Genomic DNA, 22782 nt, shown 5'->3' on the forward strand with positions numbered 1-22782 from the left:
GGGTGCTGGAGTCGGTGCTGCTCGCCATCTCCGGGTGTGGTCTGCCGAGACTGATCCAAACCACACCCTGCCCCCCGGTTTTCTTCTCTTTCCGCCCCTGTTGGGGGTGGTCCTGGGGCAATCTTCTGACAATCACTCTTAGGGCCCGCCCCCCCACGTTGATGGACATCTCTACAGCCGCACTCATGGCTGTTGGGGGTGGGCTCCGTCTTTGGCGCCATTCTGGGACCTCACCCACGATGGGAGGTGGTTTCCTGTTGTCTTTTGGCGTGCACATTATGGCGTCCGTTCTGCTAGGGCGGGCGCCATATTTAATACAGTGAAACAGTCTCTTTTCAGGCACGCAGTACCCGTTGGTGGCGGGCACGAAATCCTGCCGACTCCGCCAAAAGTTGACGCCCCCCCTGGGCCGTGTGGGGAACCCGGAACCGGGCCTTTTGTGGGATGCTGGGGGTTGTAGTCTCCGTGTGGCGGTGACCCGGTCCGTGGCTCAGGGTGGTCAAACTAAATGGCAGTCTATATGCTGAATGTCCGACTACGCCACCCGTGGATTGCGGTCAGAGTGACTCACAGTTCTTATTATCCAGACCACTTCTGCAGGTAACGGCTGCCCACGTCGTACTGTGCTCACCAGGTGAGGGGCTCGGCCGACTCCCAGGTATCTCCGGAGTGTTTCACAGGACCCCCTTTGTATATCCTTTCTCTGGCCTGTCATACCCCGCCAGTGACCTCGCTTCTGTCCGGCTGCCTCGGGCCTTCTCTTGGTAAGCTTGGTGCCAGTTTCCCTGACCCTATATGGTGCCTTCCTAGCGGGTATAGCGAGGGGCTGCGCCACGTGAAATGTCACAGCCTCCGGTTTCTAGCTGAGGGTAGTTCCCCGCCTCCACTAGTTTCGGGGACCGTTCTCCCCCTTTGGCCTGACCTTTGTACGCAGGTAGATTTGGGCGTGCGGTGGCTACTCGCCAGTCCACACCCCTGGGGTCCCTTCGTTCCTTGTTCCTGGAGCCTCCTCCGCTCCTCTTCCTTCCTTCTCCTTCCTTCTGCTTCCTCCGGGCTCCGGCCTCTCTCTTAGAGTGAGATATCGCACATCTGGTTGAGATGCAATACCTCTGTAGCAACTGAGCCCTCGGGGTGCTACATGGTCCCCTCACCCCCCAATCCTGGTATGCATGGTCCCCTCACCCCCCAATCCTGGTATGCATGGTCCCCTCACCCCCCAATCCTGGTATGTGTGGTACCCCTCACTCCCCAATCCTGGTATGTGTGGTCCCCTCACCCCCCAATCCTGGTATGCATGGTCCCCTCACCCCTCCACTCCTGGTATGCATGGTCCCCTCACCCCCCAATCCTGGTATGTGTAGCCCCCTCATTCCTTTCACGGTGTACACACATACAAAAAATAAACACTTATACTCACCTTTCTTCCCTGTGCTCCAGCGCTGCTGTGTCCTGTTCTGCCGAAGGCCGGAGGAGGAGTGCGGCGCTGGAGCACCGCGCTGTCTGGCGCCATTTTGCTGAAGACACACTGTAAATGTGTCTACGCATACCGCGATTTCCGGCGCCATACCCTCCTCTTACCTGTAACGGCTCCATGCGTTCTTCTGCCTGGAGCCAGACTGCGCATCACGCATGCGCAGTCTATAAAGGCTTCAGACAGAGACACGCATCCCCGTTATATTATAGATAGCTCCCCAGTACTGGCTTTTAATGTATCTCCATGTGTCTTTTGGGCAAACTTGCAAATTCACAACAACTCCATGAAACATTGCAAATCACATAGTCTGCAGTCTAGGAGTTTCATTCAGTTGGAGCAGTAACTCCTCTCTAAAGGCGTGGACTATTCTATGCCATACTGGCAAATAAAAGAATTATGTCCAAATGAAAAGTGCTATTGAAGTGTAAGTGTGAGAGAAGGATTCCTTGTTTTCCTAAATTTCTCCATTCTGATCACCCGGCACTCCATAGACCGCATCTTCCCTATTTTCATTGAAGTGTAAGTTGTCTTTTTAAGGGGCATTTGCAAGTGAGTGCATGACAAAAAACCTGCAGACTGTTTGCACATATGTATTGAGCGGACTGACCTGGTAATGTGCCTAGAGAACAGGTATGGGGTGAAGAAGTTTGTGTCGCTTTTGTGATTTGGCTCCATATGTGTTATGGGCTCACCTTGTGAGGTGGACACTCTTAGCTCAGGTCCGGGTTGGCATACGGATCCCAAATGTTGATGCAGCAGGCATGTAAGGTACGCAGGAAACAAGGACTAGAAGCACAGAGGCCACCGGCAGACTTGACACAGGAAACTAAGAGTCTTAATATCAAGACAGGGGAGTGTGTTTTGGTGGGCCTTATCTAGGCCTAGAGGCAGATAATCACATGGGAGCTCACCAGGCCACTTGCAAAACCAGGCATAGAGCATAGCAGAGTGCAGCGGCCATAGGAGAAGACAATGAAGCAGGTGCAGATGAATAACAATATGTCTCTGTACGCATCATACCCATCAGAAGTAAGTGGTGCAAACCTGTTGATTTTGGTGGGATTGGCTGAATATATTGGGAGATCGCCCAGCTTCTGACATCAAGTTGTAGGGGTAGAGACAGTATGGCCATGTGTGAATTAAACATGCCAATCCTTTCTTCTTTTACAGTTAGACCGGTTCCTCACACCCTTGAAACATGGACAGTGCTCAGATCACAATACCTGGCCTGACCGACTGGTCTCCTGATCTAAATGCTTCAAAGATATATATGAGACAGTTAGCTCCGGTCTGGAGACCTGGTGGCTAGTTCCTGTATAGTGATTTGAGTCAAGTCCATATGACATAGACATGTTAAATCGTCCTAAAAGGGCTTGTTCCAAGTATAGCTTTTCACTGTCACAATGTCTCTCTCTGTAAGCCTAAGTACCTCCGTTATTTACACCTTGTCAAGATTGCTTAGCACTGCCAGGATTCTGATCCCCGTCACATGGTGGTGAACCCACCAGCTCTTCCGTTCCTGCCTCAGGTCACTTTGTCATTAATAGCACTTCGATCTGTGGTCTGTGCCGGCCTGACTATTCCCATAATACACGTGTTGTCATTATTGACATCATGTTCATTGTCCTCCTCTAGCGCTGTTTCCCACCATCACATCCGCGATATTAGTTGTGAGACAGGACTAGAATAAACATGACAGCAACGCGACATTACGGGAAACAAAAGCTCGGCAGCAGTAAGCGATTTAGACAGGGCATAATATACAAAGTTTCTTCTAGGGGGATTGAGACAATTTTCACAGTAAAAGATTTCCAGAAAACCCCTGTAAACTTACATGTAAAACGCTTTCATTTACGAATAGCTGTGTGTATATTTTTTTTCATGTGATGTAATACCCATTCATTAATGGTTACCGGAAATAAATTGTAGTCTACAAAGCAAAACTAATAGAAACAACAGGATCAGAACTGAATACAATAACCAAAGCCAGTTATTTTACAGGAAAATCCATATTTGATGCTAAAGCCAAACCATCAGGAATTTGAAGGTAATGACCGGTATGAAGGATTTTGTGTGGACATGCTACAGGAGTTATCCAAGACCCTGCATTTTAATTATAAGATCCGCCTGGTAGCTGATGGACTTTATGGCGTTTCGGAGTTGAATGGCACCTGGAATGGAATGGTGGGAGAACTGATATCGAGGGTAAGAACAGTAATGACATTATCATATTCCTGATACACACATGATCCTAGGATTTTTTTTATTCTTCTGTAAGTCGGTTTCAAATGTCCGGCATGTAGGTCCAGACTGGTTGTACTGTAGGTCTTCTGACACAAATTCATCCTCTTCAAAGACATGTATGACACTGTTGGCCTCAGGTCAGGAGACCTGCAGCTGGTCAGGACATCTCGGTCCATACTCGGACCTGTCAAACCAGCGTCATACACATATACAGCCAAAAACGAAAACATGACTTTTCTTCTGAATCTATGTGTCAAAAATGTAGCAAAATTTTGATCAATAGGCTAGATTCACATCTGCATTACAAAATCAGTTTTTCCATTCCTTATTAATAACATTAAATGGCAGGTATAGCTTTGTCACATACGGCACCTGGAGAACCCCCTGAATTATCGTAGGTTTCCATTATGATGTTCATCATTTTACTGGAAAAAGAGAAATGCTATTTCTTCTGGGAAAAATAATCGAATCTGCATCGGAACCTTCCAAGGGCTTGTTCACACGTTGAGCTATTTTCCCCGTGCTTTTGCTGCAGAAAAAACGCAGCATTATAATGTTATAGTTTAAGATGATGACTGTATATATATAATCCTCATCTTAAACTCAAACTATAAAGGAACATTTTTTATTAATGTTATGCATATCTCTGGAGATCAGATATCATGCTCAGCTCACTGTAAGAGTCTACTATTTCTACTTTCAGACTTTGCTTTGTAGGAATAGTTTGCTTTATTGTTGTCAGAATGATGAGTTTTATAAGTGTTTTATGGTTTATTATATGACATTTTAAGGTTCACTGCAAAAACATTAAAATGTTAAAATATTACAAATAACTTTAAACATTAAAAATTAAAGATAGGTACATGTTAAAGAGTCTCGCACCCCTGGTCAAACTTACTGTTATTGTGAACAGTTAAGCAAGTTGAAGATGAAATGATCTCTAAAAAGCCTAAAGTTAAAGATGACATGTTTACTTTGTATTATTTTAGGCAAAAAAAAATAAAAATATTGTCATCTTTTACATTTTAAAAATTACAAAAAAGAAAATGGGCCAATGCAAAAGTTTGGGAACCCTGCATGGTTAGTACCTTGTAGCGCCCCCTTTTGAAAGTATCACAGCTTGTAAACGCTTCTTGTAGCCAGACAAGAGACTTTCAATTCTTGTTTGAGGGATTTTCATCCATTCTTCCTTGAAAAATTCTTCCAGTTCCTTTTATTTATTTATTTTACTCACTTACATAGCGCCATTAATCCACAGCGCTTTCCAGACATTATCGGCTTTTAGAGATCATTTCATCTTCAACTTGCTTAACTGTTCACAATAACAGTAATTTGACCAGGGGTGCCCAAACTTTTACATGCCACTGTATAATGATGATATTTAGGCAGGCGTAAAAATCATTTCATCCAACAAACAAGAGTTTAACTTGCTTGCTGAGTGATCCACAGCCTTCTTGCACTGCCTGATTATCAGCAAGTGAGTGTTCCTAAGATAATCAGCCATTGTAAATGCACTTAAAGGGAATCTGTCAGCAGGTTTTTGCTACCTAATCTGAGAGCAGTATCATGTAAAGGGGGAGACCCTGATTTCCGATATTTGTCACTTACTGGGTTACTTAGTGTACTGTTTATAAAATCCACTGTTTTATTAGCAGGAGATTATCACTAAAGGACTACTTGGGCTGCAATGCCACTGATTAGCAGCTTTCTGCCTATGTACAGTGTACAGAGAAAGTTGCCAATCAGTGGTGGGGGCGGGGTTATATAGGGCTCAGCATTCAGAGAACTGATAGATCCGCAGCAGATAAAACTGATTTTATCAAACTGTAGCAAGCAGCCCAGTAAGTGACACATCACTGGAATCAGGGTCTCTGCCTCTACATCATCCTGGTAGATACAAGCACATACACAAAACCTCTAGTCATGTATATACTGTGCTGTATATATTCCACCATTACTTAGAGGTAATAATAACTCCACATAATTACTGTGAAGTTACTTTGTAACAAATGCAAAGTAATGTTTCTAAGTACCAACAATAAATGGGTGCTTTATCCTCGGCTCTCCCGATATCCAGCAGCTTTCGGTGATGCTTACTGCTCATGGAGCATGTCTGTCTGACTCTCAGGAGCCCGTTTCCTTTTCCTCACTCTAGTTCTTGCACTAACACACAAAACGCTGCTTTTCAGAGCAAATAGCCATCAGACAAGCCAGATGTATCCCCAGGGCAAAGCTGATTATTCCCATACAGTTGTTATACACTTGCCTCAAAGAAGAGCTGCACATTGCAAGTCTGCATCAACCTAGAGAGATTACCATATTGTGCGCGGAGAACCAGGCGCAGCTTTATTCATCACAAAGCGGCTGTGCACTACATCTAATTTTCTCATTACTGCTCAGTGGAAAAGTACTCTAAAAGCAGCAGGGGTTAGCTGCCATAAATCAATATATCACAATGGATTAGTGGTATGTATAGCATAAAGCCACCTTTACTATCAGTCACAAGAATATAGTTATAGGATATGCTTTCATATTGGGCTGCAGCTGGCCCTGTCTACTTGTTGGACATCATATATGTGAATATATCTATCTATTTACCTTCACTATAGGGACAGAAGTATCGGGACACTACATGTTACCCCTACAGGAGCTTTTCTGACCTCCCATTATAAAGCCATAGACATTAATATACGTTAGTCCACCCTCCCCCCACCAACAGCTATAACAGCTTCCACTGTCTACAAAATTTTGGCGATGTCTGTGGAAATTTTTGCCCCCTCATCCAGAACAGTAACTGTGAGGTCAGACGCTGATGTTGGAGGAGACGGCCGGGCTCACAAACTCTGTTTTAGGTCATCCCAAAGGTGTTGGACATTGTTAAGGTCCGGACTCTGTGCAGATGGTCATTTTCTTCCCCACCGAACTCCCCCAACCATGACTTTATGAACCTTGCTTCGCGCACTGGGGCACAGACATGGGGAACAGAAAAGTCATAACAGAGAGGAGAGGAGATCCCACAGCGGAAGTAAAGATGACCTCGCATTGGATTTACATTGATGCATTCCATTAAGCCCAAATTAATGTTAGTTTCCTCTTCACGTTTTTGCCATTGTTTCTGTGATTGTGGAAAAGAAGAGACATTTTCAACCTTGCACAGTCCAAAGTAATTTTGGATAGAGAGGGTCTGGGAGCTTCTCCCCAAAATTGCATCGTCTGCAGTGCCCTTATTTTATGGCTTTGGAACAGTCTGTGATTTTATAGGTTGCAGGCAATGTTAGTGTTCTCTCAGCGCTGCAGTTTGGTATCACGGTTACAAGTTGGGAAATTGTATCCATAGGATAGGGCATAGCTTAAATATTGCCAGGGTCTGACCATTGGAAACCCCAAAGATCCCAAGAATGTGACTCTGGAACTGGGAACTGAACTTTGCAGAAACCCATCTTGAATGGAGTAGAGGTGCGCATGCTCAACCTCCGCTTCATTAATTGTCTATGGAGCTGCCAGACAAAATGAATGGAGTAGAGGTGCGCATGCTCAACCTCCGCTTCATTAATTGTCTATGGAGCTGCCAGACAAAATGAATGGAGTAGAGGTGCGCATGCTCAACCTCCGCTTCATTAATTGTCTGTGGAGCTGCCAGACAAAATGAATGCAGTAGAGGTGCGCATGCTCAACCTCCATTTCATTCATTGTCTATGGCGCTGCCAGAGAAAATGGAGTAGAGGTGCGCATGCTCAACCTATGCTTCATTCATTGTCTATGGGGCTGCCAGAGGAAATGGAGTAGAGGTGCACATGCCCAACCTCTCTATTCATTGTCTATGGGGCTGCCACAGAAAATGAATAGAGTAAAGGTGCGCATGCTCAACCTCTCCATGCGTTGTCTGTGGGGATGCCAGAGAAAATGAATGGAGTAGAGATGCGCATGCTCAACCCATACTTCATTCATTGTCTTTGGGGCTGAATGAATGGAGTAGAATTGTACATGCTTAACCCAAGCTTCATTCATTGTCTATGGGGCTGCCAGAGAATATGAATGGAATAGAGGTGCGCATGTTCAACCTGTGCTTCATTCATTTTCTATGGAGCTGCCAGAGAAAATGAATGGCGTAGAAACGCGCATGCTTAACCAATGCTTCATTCATTGTCTATGGGGCTGCCAGAGAATATGAATGGAGTAGAGGTGCGCATGTTCAACCTGTGTTTTATTCATTATCTATGGAGCTGCTAGAGAAAATGGAGTAGAGGTGCGCATGCTCAACCTATCCTTCATTCATTGTCTATGTTGCTGCCAGAGAAAATGAATGGAGTAGAGGTGCGCATGCTCAACCTTCATTTCATTCATTGCCTATGGGGCTGCCAGATAAAATGGAGTAAAGGTGCGCATGCTCAACCTCTCTATTCATTGTCTATGGGACTGCCAGAGAAAATGAATGGAGTAGAGGTGCGCATGCTCAAACTCTCCATTCATTGTCTATGGGACTGCGAAAGAAAATGAATGGAGTAGAATTGTGCATGCTTAACCCAAGCTTCATTCATTGCCTGCGGGGATGCCAGAGAAAATGAATGGAGTAGAATTGCGCATGCTTAACCAATGCTTCATTCCTTGTCTATGGGGCTGCCAGAGAGTATGAATGGAATAGAGGTGCGCATGCTTAACCCATGCTTCATTCATTGTCTATGGGGCGGCCAGAGAAAAAAACAAGCAGTGTTCAGCTATTTTGGTAATAAACCTCTACAATAGACGTGTAAAGGTTTTTAGCAACATTATTACAATTATTTGATATTATGTGTGTATTTATAAAAAATGATATATCTGATGTCTGTATCTCCCCAGAAAGCAGATCTGGCGGTTGCTGGACTCACAATCACAGCAGAAAGAGAAAAGGTGATCGACTTCTCAAAACCATTCATGACTTTAGGAATCAGTATTCTGTACCGTGTTCACATGGTAAGGTTCCTGACAGGATCATCTTTCTTTTTGTCAATAAAATCATATTCTGTAGGTACAATAGACGGCGACCTGGGATTATGGGCAATCTCTAAAGCCTGTTTTTATTTGACTGACTTTATATCTGCACTTTATAATTCAGATACAGCAAGGGTCTAGTTCACTTTTGCAGTTTTTGGCAGGAAACTTTTTCAGCCAATACTGGGAATAGATCCAAAAAGAGCAGAGAACGCTGCAGTTTTCCGTGACACTTTTCCTTTCTTTTCGCTCCCCTGCTGCCTATGATTGAAAAGAATGGCATCAACAAAATGACCAAAAATACGAAATGGGAACTGAGTCTAATTGAAACTTTTGTCATTCTGATGTCCGCTTTACGCTTTCAAGTTTTTTTTATCTTTTTAGCCAAAAACCTAGTTTCACACACTACTTTTTACCACTTTAGTTTTCTTTAAGTAGTTTTTGGAACTGAAGCCAAGAGTGGATTCAAAAGAAATGGGAAATATGAAGGAAGAACTTCTCCTTCCTGATGCAGTCATTTTCCAAGAAACACTTGGCCTGATTTACTAAAACTGTCAGGATATCAACTTGTGGTAGATCCGAGGAAATCAATGAGACCCACATCCATCTCAAGAATGGGCTTCACTGTGTGCCACCGTCAGGGCAGAGGTGGTCAGAAGTCTCCTACTAATAAATGGAGAGAGCTGCACGTGTGTATGGGAATTCTCCACATACAGTGCTGGCCAAAAGTATTGGCACCCCTGCAATTCTGTCAGATAATCCTCAGTTTCTTCCTGAAAATTATTGCAATCACAAATTCTTTGGTATTATTCTCTTCATTTAATTTGCTTGCAAGGAAAAAACACAAAAGAGAATGAAGCAAAAATCAAATCATTGATCATTTCACACAAAACTCCAAAAAAGGGCCGGACAAAAGTATTGGCACCCTCAGCCTAATACTTGGTTGAACAACCGCTTCCGGTAACCATCAATGAGCTTCTTACAATGCTCTGCTGGAATTGTAGACCATTCTTCTTTGGCAAACTGCTCCAGGTCCCTGATATTTGAAGGGTGCCTTCTCCAAACTGCCATTTTGAGATCTCTCCACAGGTGTTCTATGGGATTCAGGTCTGGACTCATTGCTGGCCACCTTAGAAGTCTCCAGTGCTTTCTCTAAAACCATTTTATAGTGCTTTTGGAAGTGTGTTTTGGGTCATTGTCCTGCTGGAAGACCCATGACCTCTGAGGGAGACCCAGCTTTCTCACACTGGGCCCTACATTATGCTGCAAAATTTGTTGGTAGTCTTCAGACTTCATAATGCCATGCACACGGTCAAGCAGTCCAGTGCCAGAGGCAGCGAAGCAGCCCCAAAACATCAGGGAACCTCCGCCATGTTTGACTGTAGGGACCGTGTTCTTTTCTTTGAATGCCTCTTTTTTTTTCCTGTACACTCTATGTTGATGCTTTTTCCCCAAAAGCTCTACTTTTGTCTCATCTGACCAGAGAACATTCTTCCAAAACGTTTTAGGCTTTCTCAGGTAAGTTTTGGCAAACTCCAGCCTGGCTTTTTTATGTCTCGGGGTAAGAAGTGGGGTCTTCCTGGGTATCCTACCATACAGTCCCTTTTCATTCAGATGCCGACGGATAGTACGGGTTGACACTGTTGTACCCTCGGACTGCAGGGCAGCTTGAACTTGTTTGGATGTTAGTCGAGGTTCTTTATCCACCATCCGCACAATCTTGTGTTGAAATCTCTCGTCAATTTTTCTTTTCCGTCCACATCTAAGGAGGTTAGCCACAGTGTCATGGGCTTTAATTTTCTTGATGACACTGCGCACGGAAGACACAGGAACATTCAGGTCTTTGGAGATGGACTTGTAGCCTTGAGATTGCTCATGCTTCCTCACAATTTGGTTTCTCAAGTCCTCAGACAGTTCTTTGGTCTTCTTTCTTTTCCCCATGCTCAATGTGGTACACACAAGGACACAGGACAGAGGTTGAGTCAACTTTAATCCATGTTAACTGGCTGCAAGTGTGATTTAGTTATTGCCAACACCTGTTAGGTCCCACAGGTAAGTTACAGGTGCTATTAATTACACGAATTAGAGAAGCATCACATGATTTTTCAAAGGGTGCCAATACTTTTGTCCACCCCCCTTTTTTAAGTTTGGTGTGGAATTATATCCAATTTGGCTTTAGGACAATTCTTTTTGTGTTTTTTTCATTGAAGACAAATTAAATGAAGAGAATAATACCAAATAATTTGTGATTGCAATCATTTTCATGAAGAAACTGAGTATTATCTGACAGAATTGCAGGGGTGCCAATACTTTTGACCAGCACTGTAGATGCAAGTCTGATTGTAGGGGTGCCATAAATGAAAAAGATGACAATACCTATTTAATGCAGAGTTCTGATGCTTAGGGAACCTCATTTTGTGTGAAACCACCCACCACCCTCATCCTGAAGCCAAGATTAATCATCAATGAAAGCAGTAGGCCATGTACACACCGTGGTAGGGAGTTTGTGTAAATTTAATGCCATGGCTTTAGCTAGGAACCTGCAGGGTGAAAGCTATACAGCTGTACAGCAAACGTTTTCTTTTCTCCACTGACATCAAAATCTACACTGTGTGAACTTGGCTCAATACTGCTCTTGATTTTTGATATTCATTTCTAATTATACATAGTAACATAGATTGAATAAAGACGTAGGTCCATCAAGTTCAACCTTCCTCCCCCAATTGTACTCCCTACACTAACACTATACTATCTTACTAACTAACTGGGACTTGGCCTCACAAATGTATTATTATTACCATTTTTATTATTGCTGCACTATTACAATTAAAAATGTATATAATTTAATGTTTTTAATTACCTTTATATTTTGTATTACTCTTGTGATTCTAATAATGGTATTACTAAAATCCATATGCCTAAATCTGTTGATCCAGAAGAAGGCAAAAACCCAAGGACACATTCAGCCAATTTGTGTCACAGGGGAAAAATATCTTCTTGACCTCGAGAAAAGGCGATCAGTCCTAGAACCCTGGATCAAACCTAATTATATTACTGGTTATATAATTACTAATACCGTACTAGATATACTACTATACTTGTAACATTTTGTCTAATTTAACTGTAACCCACAATGTTATGTGTATCGAGGAAATCGTCAATCCCTTTTTTGAAAGCTGTTATTATGATTGAAAACAAATTGTGAACAAGACCAGAAAAGTATTTCCTCTTGCATTTTTACTACCCTTGATGGAATTTTTCCTACTTTTGAGCCCCCCACCAGTCCTGTGCAAACTCAAAGCCAAGGGGGCTGGCAGGGGCTGCACACATGGGAAAACTAAAGGTAGCCCCACTTGTGTAGCAGTGCTCAAAGAACACCGCAAGGCAGAATTCAAGTACGGCACAGTGGACGAGAAGACTGAAACAAAACTCCGGCTTTATTATGTACAAAGGGATTATATGGCGGGAAGTGAGAATAAACAGTATTTACAATGACAATATAAATAACATGAATACAGAAAGAAATAGCTGAAGCGAGTCACAGAGCTATGCTCCAGCTATGGCAATGAAAGCTCAATACAACAGTACACATCAAGTTTCACATACTACTCAAGGCTAGTCCCCTATCTGGCTTTCTGCTAATCGGTCCTATCTAAAGAAAACTGCACTAAACCCTAGCACAGTTCACCACCGGTGAGTCACTCACTGTTGCGCAGATCAGACGCAGATGGCGGCCGCCGCTTGTTCGTGGTGTAACCGAGCAGTATTACATCACTTGAGACCTTTCCTTTGTATGTTGGATTTCTTTCTTCTGCAGGCAGGCAAACCTTGCATCACTTTCACTTAGGTAAAATGACTGGTACTCTGTGTTGTGTGTTACCTCAGGTGATCAGCCTTCAGGGAAAACGTTCTTCAAAAATGGATGGATTTCTTTACTCTTCACACAGTCCTGACAACAAATCTTGATAAAGTCCATGCTCTTATCTTTAGAGACTTACAGTTTCTTTTTATAGTCTCTCTTTATCAGGAACATGCAGGAGCCTCTCTGCTCCCTCAGATACACACACCAGGTCCCTCTGCTTCCTGGTTCATCTCCCTCTCCAGCACAGACCAAGAAGCAGGGGGGGAAACTAGTCCACAAGCAGAAAACTCAAAGGGGGCATGGTTTCTTAAAGCCACAGTGTATTCAATGTCTGGTAAGGGCTGATCCCCTACACTTTCACATGGCTCTCCACAATCAATTCTGTAGGAGTTGTGGAGACACCCAAGCAAGCAACTTGTAACTTGTATCCCAGTTTTGCATGCCTAATGCTCAGGATTTGTAGCACCAACAATGAAAATTTGTGGCTAAAATATATAAACCATCATCCTCAGTTTATTATGTTTTTTTGTTACCTTCCCTACTCTGAACATCTCAAGTGTGGCTGTACAGACCACATTTAAATGATTTGTCTCTGGAAATCCAGATCTCTGGCACTCTCCTTGGAGCGAAAATCCCTAGAGATGAAAATTAGATCTAATAGAGAGTATTCTGCTCAATTTTAGGCCTGGCCGATTGCCTAGCGTGTATGGGAAAAAATTGACCTTCTCCTAACATATTCAATGATTAATCAGTCAAGATAGAACAGTGCTTGAAATACTGCAGCACTTTACTTTCGTCCATATGAGAGAGACATCCATAAAGAGATATTCCCAAGATGAACAAGATGAGAATACTCCTATAAGACAGAATTCTGGTGCTCAGTATAACTAGTAAACCTCCCTCATACTGAAGACAAGATCAATCATAAAGAAAAGCTTTAAGCCATGTACACACTGAATTTGTTTCCTAAAAAGAACAGCAAATTGTTTGTGTCTCTATAGAGGGAACTTGCTGGTTTGTCCTGTTATCTCAGCAGTCTCTGCGCTCAGGCAGTCAGTCTCTGCTGTAGGAGATGTACCGCAGTGTACAAACAGGTACGAGAGAAGATAAAAGGAGAGGCTATTGTAAAGTAAGCTAGCTGACTGGAAAAAAGAGTAGCCAAGCCACAACTCGACTACATTTGTTAGTGACAATTCAAAAAACTTATTTTTAGCCAATGTATAAGAAACAAAGGCCTGTAACACACAGCTATGCTTTGTTGGTAAAGGCTTCTGACAGGTACTGTAGATGAGAATCAAGGAGCATTGGGATTTATTTTAATTTTTCTTGGATTTTATCATATAATTACTAGTGATGAGCGAGCGTGCTCAGATAAGGGGTGGATATCTTCGGCGTGCTTAAAAAGTAGGTTCGAGTTGCCACAGTTGCATGTCAGGCATATATCTGTTCGACAGCTGCAACACATGCAGGGATTGCCTGACAAACATGTGTAGCACCCTGAGGATTCGGCTGCTACAGGGGTATTACACCTCAAGCCAGAGGTGTGGTATTCCACTCCCGGGTAAGGATGGAGTGTGGGACTGAGCTCAGTAGGCTGCATACACTACATACATCCCATTTCCGGGGGACAGATCAACGGTACTCCCACCAGTTTATGTGCAGGTACGATAGTGTCTGTCCCTGGCTGGAGTGGGAGGGGGGTGGAACATCCCAGTAGTGTAGGGGCAGATAGAGGGAGCAGTCTGGGTAAAGCTAGGAGCTCATTGGGTGCTGGTCACCTGAGCTCACACATAGAGGGAGTATATAAGGTGGGAACCATCTTAGATCAGGGTCAGACAGGCAGACAGCTACTAGTCAGTCTGTTGTAGAGGGTCAAGCAGTCCTGAAAGAAGAGAGAGAGGAGTCAGAAGGACCCAGAGGGGAAGAAGAGGGAACCCCAAGAGCCCAAATACAAGCAACAGGGTGAAGGGTTGGCACAAGAGTACCGGATCCCAAGCTGGTGGAGGGCACTAATCCTCAGCCAGAGACCGGAGGTTGTGGGCAGGATCTGCCACGACCCCCCACTAAATCCACCAGGAAGGCAGACCAAGTATAGGGTCAGGGAACCCAGAAGAGGTGTACCCACCAAGAGACCCGAGGGAGCCGGACATAGGTGGATCCCTGGTGGGGAAGGCCAGAGAAAAGGAACGTCAGAAAGGGAGCTCAGGATCACGCTCCAGAATTACCTGGGGGTTGGCCGAGTCCAGGACCTGGTGGACGCAGCACGGCTCGGGCGGTCACTCAAGGCCGGAGTGACCAGAACAACAGCAGTAAGTAAAAACCCTGAACTGCACAGCCCGACTCTGAGTCTTAATACCATCCTCACTGCACCACCACAACCACCACCCTCTACAACTGACCCCCTGAGGCTATACCCCTCCCGTTGGGGGTTATACCACCAGAAGCTGCACACACACCACCAGCCTCAGCGGACCCTGCTGCAGCAGCGGCCGTATTGACCGCAAATCAACGGGTGGCGTAGTCGACACGAAAGAACATCCAGCAACATCTGTAGGACTGCCACACACTGAGCTTGACACCCTGGGCACGGACCGGGTCACCGCCACTCGGAGACTACAACCCCCATCTGATCCGGCGCCGGGTATCCCCCAAACAACACTGGCCCAGGGGGCGCGTCACATGCAATCCCTGCATGTGTTGCGGCTGTTGAACAGACGCGCAATGTGCAGCTGCGGCAACTCGAACCTACTTTTCGAGCACGCTGAAGATACTCGGTTAGCACCCGAGCATGCTCAGATAACCCCTTATCTGAGAACGCTCGCTCATCACTAATAATTACTTCTTTATCCAGGTGATGACTCTGGGTCTGATCTAAAGATATGCTGCCTCCTACCCCCAATGCGTTCTAACCAGCGCCCCATAGATGGCAGAAGCATAGTATTTTCCATAGCACCAAGAACCGGTCATTCTTACTGGAACTCACAATCTGAAGAGAGCAACTTGTCAAAAAGATGAAGCCCTTGTTTTGTCTGATCCTTTTATGTGATGCTATTGATAGCTATATTTAGAAGTACATTGGCTCAGTTTATCATAATTCTATTAAAATAATGCTGCGGTGACAATAAAGAGAGATGACAAAAAGCGGGGGAGACTGAAAAGTAAAGTATATGCCAAGAATAAAAACTGAACATTTGAACAGAGCTGGAATTATTTTATTGGACATGATTTATATAGTTATAGAATAAAGTTTAAGAATACATTTAACTACTTGAGCGCTAGACTGGTCTTCAATTATATGTAAAGTGGAAACTAAAAAATGGAAATCAATTTTTCATATATATTAAACTGATTGATTTTACTTGTTTCATAGGGAAGGAAGCCTGGCTACTTTTCTTTCCTGGATCCGTTCTCACCTGGTGTGTGGCTCTTCATGCTTCTTGGCTACTTGGCTGTCAGCTGCGTGTTGTTCCTTGTGGCTCGGTAAAGATTACTAAATTTATTGCCTTTGATTTATACGTAAGAACGGAAATACATTGTCCTTAATTATTAAGAAGGGACTAGCCATTATGTGATTATATCTGACATCTCTAATTTCCAGTATTCATGTTCATTTAGGTTTATTTTTCTCCTTTGAGAGCCGTAAACTCATTTACCCCATTTATTGTACTATAAGTCACTTTTTAGCAAGAAAAAAAATCTTACTTAAAAAGTGCCTACATCTTATAGTTAGAAGTCAGGGGTGTCCGGCAGAGCCAGATCCTCCTGACAACTCTGTCTGCTAGTAACAAAGAAAGATGGTGTCGACTGCAGCTGCTGGAAGTCTCCCTCTATACAGTGCCTACAAGTAGTATTCAACCCCCTGCAGATTTAGCTGGTTGACACATGCGGAATTAACTTGGCACTGTGACATTTGTACTGTAGATCAGCCTGGAAGTGGGAAATGCACTGCAGCAAATTTTTTTTTTTTTTTTTTTTAAACGTAAAAGTTAATTCAGAGTGTCATTTATTATTCAACCCCTCAAACCACAAGAATTCTGTTTGGTCCCCCTAAAGTATTAAGAAGTAGTTCAGGCACCAAGAATAATGAGCTTCACATGTGTGGATTAAAGATCTCTTTTGCCAGCCTTTTCTGACTATTTAAGACCCTCCCCAAACTTGTGAACAGCACTCAGACATGGTCAACATGGGAAAGACAAAGGAGCATTCCAAGGCCATCAGAGACAAGATCGTGGAGGGTCACAAGGCTGGCAAGGGGTACAAAACCCTTTCCAAGGAGTTGGGCCTACCTGTCTCCACTGTTGGGAGCATCATCCGTAAGTGGAAGGCTTATGGAACTACTGTTAGCCTTCCACGGCCAGGACAGCCTTTGAAAGTGTCCTCCCGTGCCGAGGCCAGGCTTGTCCGAAGAGTCAAGGCTAACCCAAGGACAACAAGGAAGGAGCTCCGGGAAGATCTCATGGCAGTGGGGACATTGGTTTCAGTCAATACCATAAGTAACGTACTCCACCGCAATGGTCTCCGTTCCAGACGAGCCCGTAAGGTACCTTTACTTTCAAAGTGTCATGTCAAGGCTCGTCTACAGTTTGCTCATGATCACTTGGAGGACTCTGAGACAGACTGGTTCAAGGTTCTATGGTCTGATGAGACCAAGATCGAGATCTTTGGTGCCAACCACACACGTGACGGTTGGAGACTGGATGGCACTGCATACAACCCCAAGAATACCATCCCTACAGTCAAGCATGGTGGTGGCAGCATCATGCTGTGGGGCTGTTTCTCTGCCAAGGGGCCTGGCCATCTGGTCCGCATCCATGGGAAGATGGATAGCACGGCCTACCTGGAGATTTTGGCCAAGAAGCTCCGCTCCTCCATCAAGGATCTTAAGATGGGTCGTAATTTCATCTTCCAACAAGACAACGACCCAAAGCACACAGCCAAGAAAACCAAGGCCTGGTTCAATAGGGAAAAAGTCAAGGTGTTGGAGTGGCCTAGTCAGTCTCCTGACCTTAACCCAATTGAAAACTTGTGGAAGGAGCTCAAGAATAAAGTCCACATGAGACACCCAAAGAACCTAGATAACTTGGAGAAGATCTGCATGGAGGAGTGGGCCAAGATAACTCCACGGACCTGTACCGGCCTGATCAGGTCTTATAAAAGACGATTATTAGCTGTAATTGCAAACAAGGGTTATTCCACAAAATATTAAACATAGGGGTTGTATAATAATTGACCCACACTTTTATGTTTAAAATTTAATAAAATTCAACTGAGCAACATAACTTTTTGATTTGTAAGATTTATGCTTCTGTTCATAAAACCTACTCTCGTTTGCAGTTTGAAGGCTCTAACTTATTTGCATCTTATCAAACCAGCTAAATCTGCAGGGGGTTGAATACTACTTGTAGGCACTGTATATCTATTGGGTTGTAGCTTCCTGGCCCTCCTGCTTCTCTAGCCCCCTTAGTATTAAGGTCCTTTACTTAGCAGGCAACCTTGCTGCTTCCCACACACATCACCTGGGCTGATCTGAGCTTTCACACCCACTCTCCAGGTTGCCCTAGATTTCCTGAGTCTCTTTCCAATCTGTAGACTAGTATGAAAGAGGTGGCCATGGACCCTCCTGGGCCCACTGATCAGAAAACTCAGGGGAACAATGGAAACCTGAAAGTGAGGTGTCTGTACTGAGGAAAGACAGCCAGGGACCCTGCACCTTCAATATAGTATAGCATACAGATTTTACAGTAAGCTCAATGAGAAGACAGTATTCGGTAGGCACCTCAGCTCCCTCTAGTGGTGACAACAGGCAGCCAGAATGTTATATTTTTAATCTATGCTGATGCCAGGGCTTTATAGCTCTGTATAAAAAAAAAGAGGAGTACCGACCACTGCACAGATATATTAACCCCTTCACAACATATGATGTATATTTACATTATATGCCGTGTCCACGACTTTGATGCTGGCTCCGGCATTGAGCCTGCATCTTACTCCACACATGACAGCTGATTTAATCAGCTCTCATGTGCCTTTAACAGCCGTGAGTGGATTGGAGCTCCACCCACGGCTATTAACCAAATAAATCCCGCTGTCAATCTCTGACAGTGGGATTTAACACGCGCCATCTGAAAGCGTGTCACTATCCATCGGCTCCCCTGTCACGTGATGGGGGGGTGCTGATGGGTTGTCATGACAGCTGGGGGTCTGCAGAAGAGCCCCGTGCCTGCCATTGTGAATCTGCGTAAGGAGAAAAGGGATCGAAATGCCAGAATTATGTTTTTTTGGCCGCTGCAAGATTGCAGTAAACTAAAATAAGAGGCAATCAAAACATCATATCTATCCCAAAATGGTATCAATAAAATTGTCAGCTTGGGGTGCAAAAAATAAGCCCCAGATCCCGAAAAATGAAAACGCTATGGGCCCCAGAAAATGGCAACAAATGCAAAAACTTTTTTCATACACATTTTGGAAATGGTTTTCACCACTAAAATGAAAAAAAAAACTATACACGTTTGATATCTGCTTACTCGTGCTGACCTGGGGAATCACATTGCCAGGTTAGTTTTACCATATAGGGATCATGGTAAATAAAATAATAAAAAAACTATTGTGGAATTGCACATTTTTTTTCAATTTCATCACACTTGGAATTGTTTTCCCCTTTTCCAGTGCACTATGGTAAAATCAATGGCTTCATTCAAAAGTATTCATTTTCCGTTGTATCTGACTCTGATTATACAGGTATTAAATATTCCTATTTTCCAAACAATTTATAACATTAAGTAATTGGCAAAGTATTTAATTCCTCATGCAGACATGTGATGTTCAGTTATTTTGCTGGCTTAGCACAGGGTTATGTTTTCGTACACCCGGTGACCGCTCCTCCATCACAATGTATAAGCAGTGCTCGGGTGTAAACCAAGCATAATAAGGCACCTTTGCCATGTCTGGTGTTTCCTTTCCTATTGCAGTCAGTGATTTGCAGTGTGCGGAGCGTGTCGGCTGATGAGCTGCAGTCACCTTGGGATGCATAATTGGTGGAAAGTCACTATGCTTCACTAAAATCATAATGTTAATTAACCATGCTTGCATTCCCTGGCAGCACACTAATTAAGCATTGTACGGCTGCACAATTATCTGTAAGGACGTGAGACATTATATTTAAGACAAGTAAACAATACCAATAGCTTCTGATTTTATGACCTAAAAGACCTTGACAGCGATATATGCGTCTAAACATGCAATTACACAATAACACTCTCATAGCGTGGTTGAAATGTAAATATAAAATTGAGTTAACAAAGGAATATATTAACTATATCTCAAGAGAAAAATGTCAGTTTGAAAGTACCTATACATACAGAGATTTAACCCCCTTAAGTCACTTTTGGCCTTAATTATCAAGCCCCATTTTTTACATCTGACCTGTGCTACTTTATAAGGTAAAACCTCTGGAATACATCTACATATCCCAGTGATTCTGAGATTTATTTTGTGATACATTGTACTTTATGTTACTGTTAAATTCAGGTCAATAAAATTTGTAATTATTCATGAAATCATCTGAAATTTTGTGAAAATGTAGGAACATTTGCAATTTTCAAACATTTCATTTTCATGCCCATTACAGCAGATAGTCACACCAAAGAATATAGTTAAAGGGGATCTGTCAGCAGTTTTTTGTCATTTAATCTGAGAGCAGAATAATGTAGTGGCAGGAAGCCTGATTCCAGGGATGTGTCACTTGCTCAGTAGCTTGCTGTAGTTTCAATAAAATCAGTGTTTTATCAGCAGGAGATTATCACTGCAGGACTAGGTGTTGCGTGCTAGACAGTCCAGCTAATCTGTGTAACTCCGCCCCCACCACTGATTGGCAGCTTGTTAACAATGTACAGTGTACACAGAAAGCTGCCAATCAGTGGGCAGAGTTATACACAACACTGCTACATCTACAGCAGAGAAAACAGGGATTCTATCAAAACTACTGTAGGCAGCCCAGTAAGTGACACATCGCTGGAATCAGGCTCTCTGCCAGAAATCCCTCACAAGTGATGTCATTTTGGAGACTAATCTTATCAAGAAATTCATCTATTGGTGTGATTTTTATCCCAAAAGTGACCCCATTTTGGAAATTAAAGCCTAAATGAATTATTCTATGGATACAGCGACAATTTTAGTTGTATTTATTGTTTTCCAGAAAAAAGCATGGATTGGATATTGCCGAGTGAAAATTGTGAATATTCTAGTTTAGTGCCCACACAAAGTGCCCAGTGTGTTTTTCAGGAGACACCACCCTGTAAATTCTTAAAGCACTACTCCAGCGTTTTTTTTTTATTGCACCGCTGGTGTGGTGCTTATATCTAAGTCCCCTGCCCAGTCTCATACTCACCTGCCGCCCCCTTCATTTGTTATCACCGCCGCTCCCATCAGTCTGCAGCAGTTTGTTACCTGCCGGCTGCTCCAGTGTTTCACCTTTCAATACAAGTCTATGAGATCCTTGTTCTGGCCTCGTTCTGGCTCTCATAGACTTGCACTGAGAGCTTGTAGTGTAGCTTCTGACTTCCAGCCAGAAGATGGCGTCGTGGGACCGGAGTGGCACCGAAAAAACGTGAAGAAGCCGGAGGGTAACACTAGAGTGGTGCTTTAAGTGGGTTGTTTTTGCTACAGTAGTGCCATACATATGGATCCTAACTGTGGTTTAGGCACTCTGTGGAGCTCAGCAGGAAGGGAATGGGGGGGAGCATTTGGATTTGGAAGCTCAAATTCTGCTGGATTGGTTTTTGGGCATCAAGTAGTTTTTCCAGAGCCTTTGTGCTTCCGGTAATGTGGAAATCACCTATTTTTCCATTGACATATGAGGATTGTTTTTCCTGAGTTGATTTGAAGCTTATATTGGTAATATATTGGGGTACATAACAATACGATTTACACTTAAATGTATTCTTTATGGTGGCGCAACCCCTTTAACTAAGCAGAAAACTTGGAAATAAATGGTTTTGTATTTTACGGTTATTAAAAATTATGCTCCTTTCAAAAAATAACAAGCTTTTATCGAAGTATGCTCCCTGGAGTTATTCCATTCCATGTTCCCAGCGGCCGATCAACTGGCCTAGCATGCGCAGTTCCTGTCATCATAAGAGTTCCCCCCAACTCCCCACCCCCAGTGTGCACAACGTATGCTCCCTGCACTCACATAGGTCTGGCAGCTTGTTATTTTTTGAACGCAGCATCATTTTTAATAACTGTAAATTACACAACCATTTATTTCCACGTTTTCTGCTTAGCTAAATGTATTCTTTATGGTGGCACAACCCCTTTAAGTCTAGATTCACATTTATCCTTTGCTCTATGCTGAGCACTTATCTCAAGGTTTCTGCATAAATCCTCAAAAAACATGACTCAGACAAAACCTCTGATGGAACCATGCACTATAATGAGACAGATGGCGTCACTATGGACCATTCCTGGACTCTGTTTCAGTGGTGTTCCATCTTTTTAGGTGCGTACTAAAATGTGGTCAACCACACTGTTTGGTGCTAAAAAGATGAGACACCGCTGGAGCAAAGGCCAGGAATGGGCCATAGTGACTCCATCTGTCTCATTACAGTGAATTGCTCTGTAGGGCGTTTGGTCTGAATCAGGTTTCTATGGGGATTTATACAGAAACCCTGATGTAAGTGCTCAGCATAGCTCACAAGATAAATGTGAAACGAGCCTTAAACTAATTTTTGGGAGGTAGAATGGACAAATAACTAGAAGATCAAGAATTTCTTTTATTGTATTCTTTTCGTATGCTGTTCATTTCCACTGTACAGCCCTTTATAGGGTATATTTGTGTCCAGTAGCAACTTCTGCTGTAACTACAGTATGTTTTTCAGAAGCTGGATCCACAGTAATCAGTAGATCAGCAGTAAAGAAAAACAGAAAAAATAGGGTGTCACACCTAAGGAAATTTGAATACTCCAAATTATCTAAAATATTGAATTATTTTGGTGTTTTTATTAGCAAAAAGATGAATACAAACAAACCATAATAAGCCCACCAATAAATACAAGAGAATAAATGATTAATTAATTAGTATGTATTTTATTATATAAAAAAATCCCCTCAACTCTCCCAACATTAAATGCATTGTTGGAAAAATTGTGCATATAGAAAAAATATTTAATTGTTGCTATTATTTTTGTTTTTTCATTATTTGTATGTACATTATTTTTTTATATGCACAATTTTTCCA

At 43.2% G+C, this 22782-nt stretch overlaps 1 protein-coding gene across 5 annotated transcripts in view; it reads left to right on the plus strand.

Annotated features, from left to right (window-relative positions):
* GRIK4 (glutamate ionotropic receptor kainate type subunit 4) overlaps positions 1–22782 on the plus strand; it is a 616708-nt gene that overhangs the window by 561381 nt on the left and 32545 nt on the right. For all 5 annotated transcript variants that reach the window (XM_073656653.1, XM_073656651.1, XM_073656650.1 and 2 more), the window contains 3 exons: positions 3476–3679; positions 8555–8668; positions 15919–16028. In XM_073656653.1, the coding sequence (XP_073512754.1) occupies positions 3476–3679; positions 8555–8668; positions 15919–16028 (428 nt within the window). The remainder of the gene's footprint in view (positions 1–3475; positions 3680–8554; positions 8669–15918; positions 16029–22782) is intronic.

Source organism: Phyllobates terribilis, unplaced genomic scaffold (genome assembly GCF_046119375.1).
Source record: "Phyllobates terribilis strain yellow unplaced genomic scaffold, ASM4611937v1 Scaffold_12__6_contigs__length_324123572, whole genome shotgun sequence".
NCBI classification, from domain to species: domain Eukaryota; kingdom Metazoa; phylum Chordata; class Amphibia; order Anura; family Dendrobatidae; genus Phyllobates; species Phyllobates terribilis.